This window comes from Coregonus clupeaformis, chromosome 23, assembly GCF_020615455.1.
Source record: "Coregonus clupeaformis isolate EN_2021a chromosome 23, ASM2061545v1, whole genome shotgun sequence".
NCBI classification, from domain to species: domain Eukaryota; kingdom Metazoa; phylum Chordata; class Actinopteri; order Salmoniformes; family Salmonidae; genus Coregonus; species Coregonus clupeaformis.
In genome coordinates, this window is record NC_059214.1 from 29,294,724 (window position 1) to 29,308,472 (window position 13,749).

The 13,749-nt window shown below is 44.5% G+C and overlaps 1 protein-coding gene across 2 annotated transcripts; it reads left to right on the forward strand.

Annotated features, from left to right (window-relative positions):
* The first annotated feature begins 1,008 nt into the window (after nucleotides 1–1,008).
* On the forward strand, nucleotides 1,009–13,618 carry LOC121537058 (armadillo repeat-containing protein 8). 2 transcript variants are annotated; one of them, XM_041844808.1, is made up of 22 exons: nucleotides 1,009–1,302; nucleotides 2,666–2,742; nucleotides 5,288–5,359; nucleotides 5,517–5,659; nucleotides 5,837–5,934; nucleotides 6,102–6,194; nucleotides 6,363–6,443; nucleotides 6,597–6,672; nucleotides 6,951–7,041; nucleotides 7,247–7,307; nucleotides 7,462–7,662; nucleotides 7,842–7,937; nucleotides 8,141–8,223; nucleotides 8,406–8,487; nucleotides 8,606–8,692; nucleotides 9,535–9,627; nucleotides 9,868–10,017; nucleotides 10,745–10,840; nucleotides 11,147–11,242; nucleotides 11,462–11,555; nucleotides 11,844–11,937; nucleotides 12,030–13,618. In XM_041844808.1, the coding sequence occupies exons 1-22, from the start codon at nucleotides 1,258–1,260 to the stop codon at nucleotides 12,061–12,063; spliced, it is 2,043 nt and encodes a 680-aa protein (XP_041700742.1). In that variant the 5' UTR covers nucleotides 1,009–1,257; the 3' UTR covers nucleotides 12,064–13,618. The 2 variants fall into 2 exon arrangements, with proteins under 2 accessions (XP_041700742.1, XP_041700743.1); XM_041844809.1 differs by having other exon boundaries at nucleotides 11,462–11,534.
* Nucleotides 13,619–13,749: the final 131 nt, after the last annotated feature.

Below are 13,749 nucleotides of genomic sequence, written 5' to 3' on the forward strand. Positions count from 1 at the left end.
TCTTTGGTCTTGGCCATGTTGGACAGTTTGGAATCGGATTGATTGATTGCTTCTGTGAACAGGTGTCTTTTATACAGGTAACAAACTGAGATTAGGAGCACTCCCTTTAAGAGTATGCTCCTAATCTCAGCTCGTTACCTGTATAAAAGACACCTGGGAGCCAGAAATCTTTCTGATTGAGAGGGGGTCAAATACTGATTTCCCTCATTAAAATGCAAATCAATTAATAACATTTTTGACATGCGTTTTTCAGGATTTTTTTGTTTGTTATTCTGTCTCTCACTGTTCAAATAAACCTACCATTAAAATTATAAACTGATCATTTCTTTGTCAGTGGGCAAACGTACAAAATCAGCAGGGGATCAAATACTTTTTTCCCTCACTGTAGGTCGAGGGAGATACATTAATTATATGATGAGGAAGACAACTATAGAATACTATATAATAAAAGTTAGCATATTAGCTCAATCATTTGTGTTGGTTGTTTGTTGCTAGCTCTAGAGATCTGCTGTTAACTCTCTCTGGGGTTGTAGACAGGTTGTAGCCTTGTCCTGGCTAAGAGACATGCAATCACTGGTCAAATCAAACGTGTTACATTTTTTCTCACCTTTTGCAATTTTCATTTACGAGGTAACGTGATTACGATTATGTTGGTTTGTTCTGTTCATCTCAACTAAAATGTATGAATCGATCGTGTTTTCCCACCTCAGCCTAGTTTGACCAGAGCGCATGCGCACACCACATCCACCAAAGTAAATCGAGTGATGGAGTCATAGGTTGCACTTTCCACAATCAAAATAATTTACTAAAAATAGTCAAACATCCGTACATTATCCCGAACCGTTGTAATTCTGACTACCACCACTTTTTTGTATATGCACTTGTCCATGCATTTGTATATGCACATACATGCTCATAATAATCATATTTTTGTCGAATCACTCAAACTTCAATTTCAAATTATCTACGCGTTTAGAACCAAAATGTACTTGATTGACTTGATTCACAAATTGACATTCGAGCAATGTAGCCAGTGTGCAACTATAAACAATAGTTTCATTATCACAGGAAACGTTATCTGTGGCTTAAACAGACCAAATACACCCGACTAACTCCACCTAACCCATGAAATACTAAGTGCTTCTAAAGTGTTGCGTGATTTAGCTATATTTACTTTTTAATCTGAGCAGCTGGTCTGGAGGGCAGAGTGTTTGGAAAGTGCTGCTCCGATTGGGGCGCTCGACAGGGGGAAGAGAGATGGCGTGCTTGTTGGAGGCCCCTCTCCGCATCAGCGTGCTATCTGTGAGTCTCTCTTATACTATGAAATAAAGACTGACTTTTTGCTATGCACTACATTCTTCCTAACTGTATTGGATAGTGAAACGCTTTTTATGTGTTGCATCAAGCTATTAATGTGGGTTGAGGGCATGCACTGAAGTTGCTAGCTAGCTATGCTAACTCAGGCTTTGCAACATTTAGCTAGCTAACGCTAGCTACTGTAGTAACAAGGGCGGTCTCCCGACGTTCACCCGGAATGTCTTAGCTAGCTAACTAGTAACCGTAATACATTTACGTGAATCCAATTATAATGAAAACCCGCAAACATTTAACAACTTTATTGCACAGTGACGGTGCAATCAAATACGGTTATGCTAGCTGGAACCAACCGCGAATTAGCTACCTAGCTGTCTATAACCTTACTTACTCTGTTAGTTAGGTAGCATGATATACAGTAACTAGTTAGTTCGCAGGGTAGTTATCTCTGAGTCAGTTTTGGGCAGACTGCTAGTTAGCTATGTCAAGATCGAAAATCGAATTTCAAGTTTTTAAGACCGTAACGTTATAATTTTTACTTATGTTTCAACAGTTAGCTATAAAGCTAACGTTAGCAAGATAGCTTCAAATACAGTTTCAAGTTATCATACTGGAAACGCCCCCATATGCTGCTGTCAGTGTCATTGACCATATCACGGGGTTTTGGAGGAAATACATAAAGGTGCCATGAATACATGGCAAGCTATACAGCTCTTCAACAGAATGTGTTCATTTGCCACCTGTTAGTCTGTCAACAGATACGTTTTTCTTATTTTACAGGACCTGTAAGGAAATGGCCAAAGCCAGAGCTAGGTTAAACTAAATTTACCAAATGTGTCATCATATTGTCTAAAGTTTACAGTTCACCCACCTGAAATGTGATGATGCACCCATAACTGCACCTGGACTACTGTATTTGTAATCTACTTTAATTGTTAAAGAACTTTGTTTCAGATCACTTACTGACTCATGACGGATTTGGTATGATTCACATGGAATACACGTCACTGCAAATCCCCTTTAGAGAGAGCTATAGTAGAGCAGTGCCTCTTTGCTCATCAGTGACCTATTACATAGTGAGTAGTGGGGAAAGTTCTGGACGGTCCCTCAATGATAAACAAAGTTATCAAGTGACATACGACCATCTCGTGCCCTGGATGAGTTTACAGCTTGACAGAGTAGCCTACTGCCTGTTGACCAGTCATATAGTTAGGAGGGGCTTTTCTGGGATGGAGTATCTGTCTGGCCCAGGCCAGTGTCTGTCTGCTGAGTGTGTGGTTGGTGTCAGCAGTGGGATGATGCGCGAGGCCTGCGCTGACTCATTGTTGTTCTGTCTCTTGTCACCATGCAGGAGGTCACGGCCACCAGTCGCCATTATGTTGACAGGCTTTTTGACCCCGACCCGCAGAAAGTGCTGCAGGGAGTCATGTAAGTACATTATAAGTACATTACCTTGTGTTGTAGTAGCCTATGACTTTCTATAGGAAAATATATATTTTACCTGTCTGTCCATCTTTGTTTCTGTCCCAAATGGCACCCTATCCCCTAAATGGTGCACTACTTTTAACCAGAGCCTTATGGGAAATAGGGTGCCATTTAGGCCTCTGTCTGTCCTTGTGTGAGTCTGGTATCTGTATGCCTGTGGAGCAGGCAGTTCTTGGTGCTCTGGAGGGAGCTGTCTGTCAGTGATTGATTTGTTTGAGGTGCGATGTGAGCATGCTCAGTGTGAGCTGCTTGGACCACTTTGTTTACATGTGTCAGTGGTGTGTGTGTTTATCTGATCAGTCAGTGTGATTCATGCTGTGTGGTATGCCAGGTCTCTGCTGGTGTGTGTGTGACTGAGGGAGAGTGTGTTTCACTGGGCAGTGTGAGTGAGAGCCTCAGCGAGGCTTGGACTCAGGCATCTTTTCATCTTTATTTTTAACTCTGAGGCCCAGCTCTGGTTACGGTTTTAGATGGCTAGCCGAGTCACTTCTTACCTGACTGTTGCAGCTGTACTTTTCCACTGGCCTCTGCCTGCTACTTGTATCTTTATGTCGCATGCATTACATCTAAGCAGTTGGCCAACCACAGTTAGAATTCTGTACTCTGGATAACTTTATATATGTTATTATTGGCTTATATATGTTGTGTGTGATGTTCAGAATTCTATCCTCTCAAAGCAACAAGTTAACAAGCTTGAACAGCACTGATGTTTCTCAGTTGAGCCTGTGGCTGTTAGCATTAGTGTTTAGACTTGTGTGGTGATACAGTGGGGAGAACAAGTATTTGATACACTGCCGATTTTGCAGGTTTTCCTACTTACAAAGCATGTAGAGGTCTGTAATTTTTATCATAGGTACACTTCAACTGTGAGAGACGGAAAAATCCAGAAAATCACATTGTATGATTTTTAAGTAATTAATTTGCATTTTATTGCATGACATAAGTATTTGATACATCAGAAAAGCAGAACTTAATATTTGGTACAGAAACCTTTGTTTGCAATTACAGAGATCATACGTTTCCTGTAGGTCTTGACCAGGTTTGCACACACTGCAGCAGGGATTTTGGCCCACTCCTCCATACAGACCTTCTCCAGATCCTTCAGGTTTCGGGGCTGTCGCTGGGCAATACGGACTTTCAGCTCCCTCCAAAGATTTTCTATTGGGTTCAGGTCTGGAGACTGGCTAGGCCACTCCAGGACCTTGAGATGCTTCTTACGGAGCCACTCCTTAGTTGCCCTGGCTGTGTGTTTCGGGTCATTGTCTGCTGGAAGACCCAGCCACGACCCGTCTTCAATGCTCTTACTGAGGGAAGGAGGTTGTTGGCCAAGATCTCGCAATACATGGCCCCATCCATCCTCCCCTCAATACGGTGCAGTCGTCCTGTCCCCTTTGCAGAAAAGCATCCCCAAAGAATGATGTTTCCACCTCCATGCTTCACGGTTGGGATGGTGTTCTTGGGGTTGTACTCATCCTTCTTCTTCCTCCAAACACGGCGAGTGGAGTTTAGACCAAAAGCTCTATTTTTGTCTCATCAGACCACATGACCTTCTCCCATTCCTCCTCTGGATCATCCAGATGGTCATTGGCAAACTTCAGACGGGCCTGGACATGCGCTGGCTTGAGCAGGGGGACCTTGCTTGCGCTGCAGGATTTTAATCCATGACGGCGTAGTGTGTTACTAATGGTTTTCTTTGAGACTGTGGTCCCAGCTCTCTTCAGGTCATTGACCAGGTCCTGCCATGTAGTTCTGGGCTGATCCCTCACCTTCCTCATGATCATTGATGCCCCATGAGGTGAGATCTTGCATGGAGCCCCAGACCGAGGGTGATTGACCGTCATCTTGAACTTCTTCCATTTTCTAATAATTGCGCCAACAGTTGTTGCCTTCTCACCAAGCTGCTTGCCTATTGTCCTGTAGCCCATCCCAGCCTTGTACAGGTCTACAATTGTATCCCTGATGTCCTTACACAGCTCTCTGGTCTTGGCCATTGTGGAGAGGTTGGAGTCTGTTTGATTGAGTGTGTGGACAGATGTCTTTTATACAGTTAACGAGTTCAAACAGGTGCAGTTAATACAGGTAATGAGTGGAGAACAGGAGTGCTTCTTAAAGAAAAACTAACAGGTCTGTGAGAGCCGGAATTCTTACTGGTTGGTAGGTGATCAAATACTTATGTCATGCAATAAAATGCAAATTAATTACTTAAAAATCATACAATGTGATTTTCTGGAGTTTTGTTTTAGATTCCATCTCTCACAGTTGAAGTGTACCTATGATAAAAATTACAGACCTCTACATGCTTTGTAAGTAGGAAAACCTGCAAAATCGACAGTGTATCAAATACTTGTTCTCCCCACTGTAGGTAGCGTAGGTGATATGATTGAGACTGTAGTTGAACTCCTGTCAAGTGTTGTTGTTATGGTGGCTGTTGGGAACATGCTGAGGGAGCTCCACACATCTGACTCTGACCCTGTGTGTGTGTTCACAGTGACATGAAGAATGCTGTCATCGGAAACAACAAACAGAAAGCCAACCTGATTGTCCTGGGAGCTGTGCCCAGGTGTCTCTCTCCCTCTCACCTCTTTCCCATCTTCCCTTTTCCCTCTTTTCCTTTTCCCCACTTGCTCTCGCTCCCCTCTCTCCCTCTCTCCCCTACCCTCAACCCAATCTCCAAGCCCAATTGTACGGCAGCAGTGACTGTGTGTCTCTCCCCCCAGGTTACTGTATCTGCTCCAGCAGGGCTCGTCCAGCTCAGAGCTGAGGGCAGAGTGTGCGGTGGTGCTGGGCAGTCTGGCCATGGGCACTGAGAACAACATCAAGTCCCTGGTGGATTGTCACATCATCCCTGCCCTACTACAAGGTATATATATGCATAACACAGACAGACAGATACATACACAATCACTCACTCAGTCACACTAAGAGTGACGCACTGAGCAGTGTTACAATCTTTCAGTCATACTCACTGACAGAACCAACACTCTGACTGATGAAACACATACTCATTCTCTCTCATAACAAGTGTGTGTGCCTGCAGGTCTCCTATGTTCAGATCTGATCTTCATCGAGGCTTGTCTACGCTGCCTCAGGACAGTCTTCATCAGTCCAGTCACCCCAGTGCAGTTGCTCTACACTGTAAGTCTCTCTCTCTCTTCTGTCTTTCTCTCTCTTCGCCGCCCCCCATACACGCATACCATCGATATGGTGTAACATGCTATCACTATTCTTAGTGATGTGTTGTCTAACTGGGGTGTGTTTCTGTGAGTGTGTACAGTAACATTGTGTGTGTTACACCCTATCAGGACCCAACTGTGATCCCCCACCTCATGTCCCTGCTGAGTCGGTCACAGCGGACACAGGAGTACATCACCCAGATCTTCTCCCACTGCTGCAAGGTCAGTACATCAGCACACATTTAAAACACTTCACATTACAGAAAGAGTCACAGTATTGTAATAGAAGACCAAAGACACTACAGGTTAAAGGTCAATCATCAGATAAACTATCATTTAAAAAAAGTCTGTCTGAGGAATTACTCAGGAGTGTGTGTGTGTGTTCTGTAGACTCCAGAGCACCAGACGGTTCTGTTTAACCACGGGGCCATCCAGAACATCGCTCCCATGCTCATCTCTCCCTCCTATAAGGTACTGTTTGAAACTATTACTCACCCATATCTCAGTTCTACCATCTCTCAGACCTCTGTATTACCATGTCTTACCATCTCTCTCACTCTCTCTCCCCCCCCCCCTCTTCTCTCACTCTTTTCTTTCTTTCTTTTTCTCTCTCATCCCATACAGGTACGGATGCAGGCATTAAAATGCTTCTCGGTCCTGGCCTACGAGAACACTCAGGTCTCCATGACACTGGTGAATGGTGAGGGGCTTTTTCCCTCTTCTATTTATGTCTCTCTCTCTCATCCTCCCTCTCTTTGCCTGTGTCTGACTCTTTCACTCGCTCGCTATCTCTCTCGCTGCTGCTCTGGGACCTGACTGGGACAGTTTCCAGCTATATTCTTTAGTCTGTTTCAGAGGCATTCTATTCTTGCCATTATATTGTTATCGTCATGGTAGCAAAAGGTTGTCAGATGGTGATAACATTGTATTATGAAGCTACTATGAAAATCAATGTTCTCCTCTCTGTTCTGCTCTCAGTGCTGGTGGATGAGGAGCTGCTCTCTCAGGTATTTGTCAGAATGATGCAAAGGGATCAGCCCATTGACATGCAGCTCACAGCAGCCAAGTGGTGAGTGAGTGTTTCCTTCACTTGACTATTAAAATAAGTGCGCTTCCATTGACAGTGTTGAAGTAACTGCTGTCAAAGTATATGTTTTTCCGCGGACTATTAAAGTAATAATCTCAAGTGTTTTAGTTTCGGAAGATGAAATCTTTCTTTCCCCCTCTCGCGCTCACTCTCTTTTCCTCCCTCTCCCTCCTTCTCTCCCCCCCAGTCTAACATACATGTGTCGAGCGGGAGCCATCAGGACAGATGATAGCTGCATTGTTTTAAAGGTGATTATACTATTTTGCGTGTCTTTTGCACTCATCTTACGACTTGTCTGCTACTGTTATGTGTGTGTTGAGTCTAGCCTGCTGTTGTGTGTAGGGTCTTCCCTGCCTCTCTGTGTGTGTGTGTGTGTATAATTCTTGTTCCATCCCTGTGTAGACCCTGCCGTGCCTGGTGAGGATGTGCAGTAAGGAGCGTCTGTTGGAGGAGCGTGTGGAGGGGGCAGAGACCCTGGCCTACCTGATGGAGCCTGATGTGGAGCTGCAGAGGATCGCCAGTGTAACCGACCACCTAGTGGCCATGCTGGCTGACTACTTCAAATACCCCAGCTCTGTCAGCGCCATCACTGACATCAAGAGGGTGAGAGACTGGACTATACTCATTGAATCTAGCCAGGCAGTCTTAAAAGGCAGAGAAAACAGTTACCATCAGGAAAACCCTGACACTGTGGTGAGAAAAGAACACCACAGTCCTTACTTTGGACAAAAACCTCTAACTCTCTTACCTCTCACCAAATATTGAATTGTCTTTTTCTGCAGTTGGATCACGACCTGAAGCATGCTCATGAGCTGAGACAAGCTGCCTTCAAGCTGTACGCCTCACTGGGCTCCAACGACGAAGATATCCGCAAGAAGGTGGCTTTCACTCAACAGTACACACACACACTCCTTCCCCGCCACGTTTAGAAGTGTGTTGTGATTATTTTTTGCATGATGCTTTAGGACTAAATATTAGCTGTCAGGTTGTTAACCTGTAATTTAGCATGACCAGTGGGAGTAAGTGCATGTGTTTCCGTGTCCTCCTCCTAACAGCCCCCCGCTGTCTCTCTCCTCCTCAGATCACAGAGACAGAGAACATGATGGACAGGATAGTGAGTGGCTTGTCAGAATCCAGCGTCAAGGTGCGGCTAGCTGCAGTCAGGTACGGATAACATCCCTACCTCTCCACTCTGCTCTCCACTGAGGGTGCTGTGACATGCTGAGTGTCCTGTCATATTCTGTTCCCTTCTTAGCCTAAGAAGATTTCCTTGCACCTAAGATATCTTACTCTCAAATGGTAGCAGTGTGTGCCTGTTGTGATATTGACTCTTCCTCTGTGTCCAGGTGTCTTCACAGTCTGTCCCGGTCAGTCCAGCAGTTGAGGACTAGTTTTCATGACCACGCAGTATGGAAGCCCCTTATGAAGGTCTGTACCATGGGGTCTCTTTCTCACATACAATATTACTTACCATACATGTTGTCTACTGATGAAAAGTACATGGCCTTCATAATGAGACTGTATGTCTCTTCTCTGCTGTGTATAGTTGTTACAGAACGCTCCAGACGAGGTGTTGGTCATGGCCTCTTCTACACTATGCAACCTGCTACTGGAGTTTTCCCCCAGCAAAGAGGTGAGACCAGCAGACAGCAATGCACTACTACTACTGCTACCTAGCTAGCAATTCAACACTACTACTGCTACCTAGCTAGCAATACAACACTACTACTGCTACCTAGCTAGCAATTCAACACTACTACTGCTACCTAGCTAGCAATACAACACTACTACTGCTACCTAGCTAGCAATACAACACTACTACTGCTACCTAGCTAGCAATACAACACTACTACTGCTACCTAGCTAGCAATACAACACTACTACTGCTACCTAGCTAGCAATACAACACTACTACTGCTACCTAGCTAGCAATACAACACTACTACTGCTACCTAGCAAGCAATACAACACTACTACTGCTACCTAGCTAGCAATACAACACTACTACTGCTACCTAGCTAGCAATACAACACTACTACTGCTACCTAGCTAGCAATACAACACTACTACTGCTACCTAGCAAGCAATACAACACTACTACTGCTACCTAGCTAACAATACAACACTACTAGTGCTACCTAGCTAGCAATACAACACTACTACTGCTACCTAGCTAGCAATACAACACTACTACTGCTACCTAGCTAGCAATACAACACTACTACTGCTACCTAGCTAGCAATACAACACTACTAGTGCTACCTAGCTAGCAATACAACACTACTACCTAGCTAGCAATACAACACTACTACTGCTACTTAGCGAACTTCATGATTGGTAGACAAACACAGCTCAGTAAAGTTGTGATAATTTTTTGCATGATGTTTTAGGACTAAATATTAGCTGTCAGATTGTTAACCTGCAATTTAGCATGACCAGTGGGAGTAAGTGCATGTGTTTTGTGTATGTGTGCAGCCCATCCTGGAGTCAGGGGTGATAGAGTTACTATGCAGTCTGACCCAGAGTGACAGTCCAGCCCTGAGGGTCAACGGCATCTGGGCTCTCATGGTGAGTCACCACTTTACTGATTTGCTCTGCTCTCTCTACCTCTAGAATAGGGTTGCAAAACCGAAGTTCCCAGGTTTTTCTGAAATTCTGGTTAGAGGATTCTCAATCAGTGGAGCGTTATCAGGGAGGCAACCCTTCAACTGAGAATCTTCCAACTGAAACTTTGGTAAAGTTTCTGTAATTTTCAACCCTACCTGGAAGGTGTCTGTCTAACCTACACCATCTTGATTGTGTGTGTAGAACATGGCGTTCCAGGCGGACCAGAAGGTGAAGGGGGAGATTGTGAGAGCGTTGGGGACGGAGCAGCTCTTCCGTCTGCTTTCTGACCCTGACTCTAACGTCCTGATGAAGACCCTGGGCCTGCTACGGAACCTGCTCTCCACACGACCCGTAAGACTGGCACAGAGACAGACACACACACTTAAGGTAGACTTTGTGTGACAAGTCGAATCCTTGACCCACATCGTCTGTTGCAGACAGGGCATGTAAAGTCTCCGATTGGGGGTCCAGGTGCATTCCTGGCTTCATGTCTCTTGAGACACTTTTTTTCTCTGTAGCCCGTTCCTGTCCTTCTCAAGCTTCTGCACTTCTTGCTGGTAGAGATGGCACCAGATGGAGTGTTCAGCGGTAGTGTCCTCCAGCTGGGTAGAGTTAAGGCTGCACTTTTCCATTGTGGTCTACAGTTGGTCTTTGTAGTGCCTCTCCTGACCCCTGCAGAGCTGGCCATACAGGGCACCCGGTCACGCAAGCTTATCCACAGGGTGCACTAGAGGCACCTGATGTGAAAGGCCTCCAGCATTCTGATGTGGCGAGTGTAGATGGTCCATGTCTTGCAGCTGTAGAGGAGAGTTGTAATGACTACTGCCTGGTAAACAGATATTTTTGTGTGAAGGTTGAGGTCTTTGTTCTGGAAGACCCTTCTCCTGAGCCTACCAAAGGAGGCAGAGGCTTGTTTGATCAGGTTTTGTATTTCACTTTCGATACTGCAGTCGTCAGAGAGACAGACACACTGCTTTTCAATAATCTCACTCACACACACATTATCTCGCCTTTTCATACTCTCTCCCTCTCTATCTGTCTCTTTCTCTGACCACCTCCTCTCCCTTCTGTCTCCCAGCACATAGACCAGGTCATGAGTTCCCATGGGAAGCAGATCATGCAGGCGGTCACTCTGATCCTGGAGGGAGAACACAGCATCGAGGTCAAGGAACAGGTATGAAAAAAGTATGAAAGATGTATGCACTCACTAACTGTAAGTCGCTCTGGATAAGAGCGTCTGCTAAATGATGAAAATGTAAAATGTATGACCCCCTAGCTTACTATTCCATTAACACTTTGACGTAGGGTTGCAATATTCCATACACTTAACCCCAAATTCCCAGGTTTTCCAGTTAGAGTAGTCCCTCCTTGCTTATTTCTGGATTCTGGAAAACCTAGGAATTTCTGAACAGTTAGCAGTTTTGCAACCCTACTTTGTCATGAGGAACAGTTCAGGATAGAGCTGCTCTCTTTGTTTCAGACACTCTGTATCCTAGCCAACATCGCTGACGGAAACACAGCCAAGGAACTCATCATGACCAATGATGACATCCTCCAGAAAATCAAATATTACATGGTAGTCTCTTCCCTCCATGAGCCACTGTAGCTATACTTAATTATTGATTACTGATCAGGCTAAAAAGAGGTTCAATTAACTCTCTGTTGTCAACCTTCATATTTGCCTATATCCATGTGTGATCATGTTTATTTAGAACAAGTTTGACTGTCTCTTTGCATATATTGTTGACACATCTTAAGCAAATATTGAGGACGTTTCTCTGCGATGTCCTCTCAGGCTCACTCTAATGTCAAGCTCCAGCTGGCGGCCACCTTCTGTATCTCCAACCTGATCTGGAACGAGGAGGACGGTGAGGCCAACGCCATGACAGGTTGTCACATGCTGGGGGGGACTGCGGGGAAGGGTGGAAACTGGGAACAGATGTACAAACTGTTAGTGTTAGCTAGGGCTAGTGGTAGTTTCATGGATGTAGTGGTATAATGTTTGGATAAAATTAATCAAATTCTGCAACGTTATCCTTTACGGCAACGTAATCCGTTTATGCTCCACTACATCAATGGTTTTCATCTGTGATTTGAGTCAACACTGTTGGACTTGGTCTCTGCTCCAACATCATCCTCGTTAACCTTCCTACGTCGGTGTCTCTCTCTGTTCTCAGGTTCCCAGGAGCGTCAGGACAAGCTGAGGGAGTTGGGATTTGTAGACATCCTGCACAAACTCACCCAGGCCTCAGACCCCAACCTCTGTGACAGGTGAGACACAGACACACACGCTTTCCTTCAGTTTCTCTCCATCAGACAGACGTGCATTGTTGTAGGATACTGACTCTCTCTCTTTCTCTCAGGGCGAAGACGGCGATGCAGCAGTATCTGGCGTGACCCCACGGGAGCAGTCTCAGACGTCGTTGCCCCTAATAACACAACTAACAATCCAATGGCCTGCCAGGAGGAAACCTGCCTGCCTGCTGCCATTGTTTTGTTTTCTTCTCCTTCCGTTTAATCTTCAGTTTTAGTTTTGTTCCACCCCGACCCCCATCCCACCCAGAGACAAGGTTGGACGGGAAACCGGGAAACTAGCGATTTCTGCATAGCAACGGTTACTGGAGGGGAGGGGGGGGTTCATTCAAAGGTTTTTGCCTTTTTTTTTTTTACGCAAAGATAGATGAAGATTTTTATTTTGTTTCTGGGACTTGATGTGAATGAAGAAGGATTAGTTGCGTGCAGTACAGTAGCCAGCCAGTGCAGCACAGTGCCACCATGTGGCCAGGAGGCTTTGGTGCTTTTGGACTCCCTAACGAGGAGACTGAACATAAAGACGTCTCAGAGTGGGACGGAGAGCTGGACTAAAGGCTCTGACGAAGAGGGCAGGGTTGTGGGAGCATCGCTTCCTCCTGGATTTATTTAGCTAATTAATTATTCATTATTGATATTACTATTATTATTATTGTTATTTTAAAGAGGGCTTTATGTCACGAGAGAGGATGCGTTTGGAAAAAGACTGCTCAATTTGTACTTTTTTGTGTTTTCTTTTTTTTGTGGATACATACCTCGTAAATATATATAAATATAAACATATAAATATATTTTTTAGATTATAATTTCCCCCTCTGTTTTTTTTCTTCTGTGTCTGATCCCTGGTTCCTTGTACAGTAGGGTGTGAACATAATATCAATGGGAGGATTCTGTGGTCAATAGAACAAAGTTAGAAGGTTGACTAAAAATATGGGCTGATTTCACGGACCCAGATTAAGTTTAGTCCTTGGACTAAAAACACTTTCAATGGAGAATCTCCATTGAGCATAATTTTAAAATCTAGTACTAGATTTAGGGCTCTATTCAATCTGTATCATGAAAGTTCAGTGTTATAGCGTGATTGAAATGTCAAGGCAATGTTCCCACGTTAGCAGAGCCTGCATTCACAGTAAACGCTGCATGTGTCGGCTCAACCGGAAATTACCTTTACATTTCAATAGCGCAATCTGTAACACTTCAGCGATACAGATTTGAATAGGGCCCTTAATCTGTATCTGGTAAACCGGCCCATAGCGGGTCACTATGTATGACTGACACTCTCTAGTCTGTTACCTTTCAGGAGGCACTAAGATGGATCTACAAAATAGGATAAAATGCTAAATGTCCTTTACCTTTAGCCATTTGGTTCCCCACAGAATCTTCTAGATCTTTCCTCTCCCTGACATTTCCATTCTTACAGAAGCTCTGATAAAATGAATGCTACCATTTGAAATATATGCAGACCTGAAAGATGGACTTGGTCATTGAGTACTGTCTTTTTTTTTTATATCCATGGGCACCGGGGGGAGGGAAGTGGAGCACACTTAATTGTCAGTGTGAGGCATGTGAACAGGTGAAAGAAACTGGTCACAAGTGTAATATAACTGAATACATGCATCAATTAAAGGTCCACCGGTTATAAGTGCGTTTCCATGGTTGTTCAACATATTAAAATGGCTTAGGAAGTGATCCCACTGGCACTGGACGTCACATCATCCCAGACAATGATTCGGATCCAAAGCATCACAGAAGCCTGGATCTTATAAAACAACA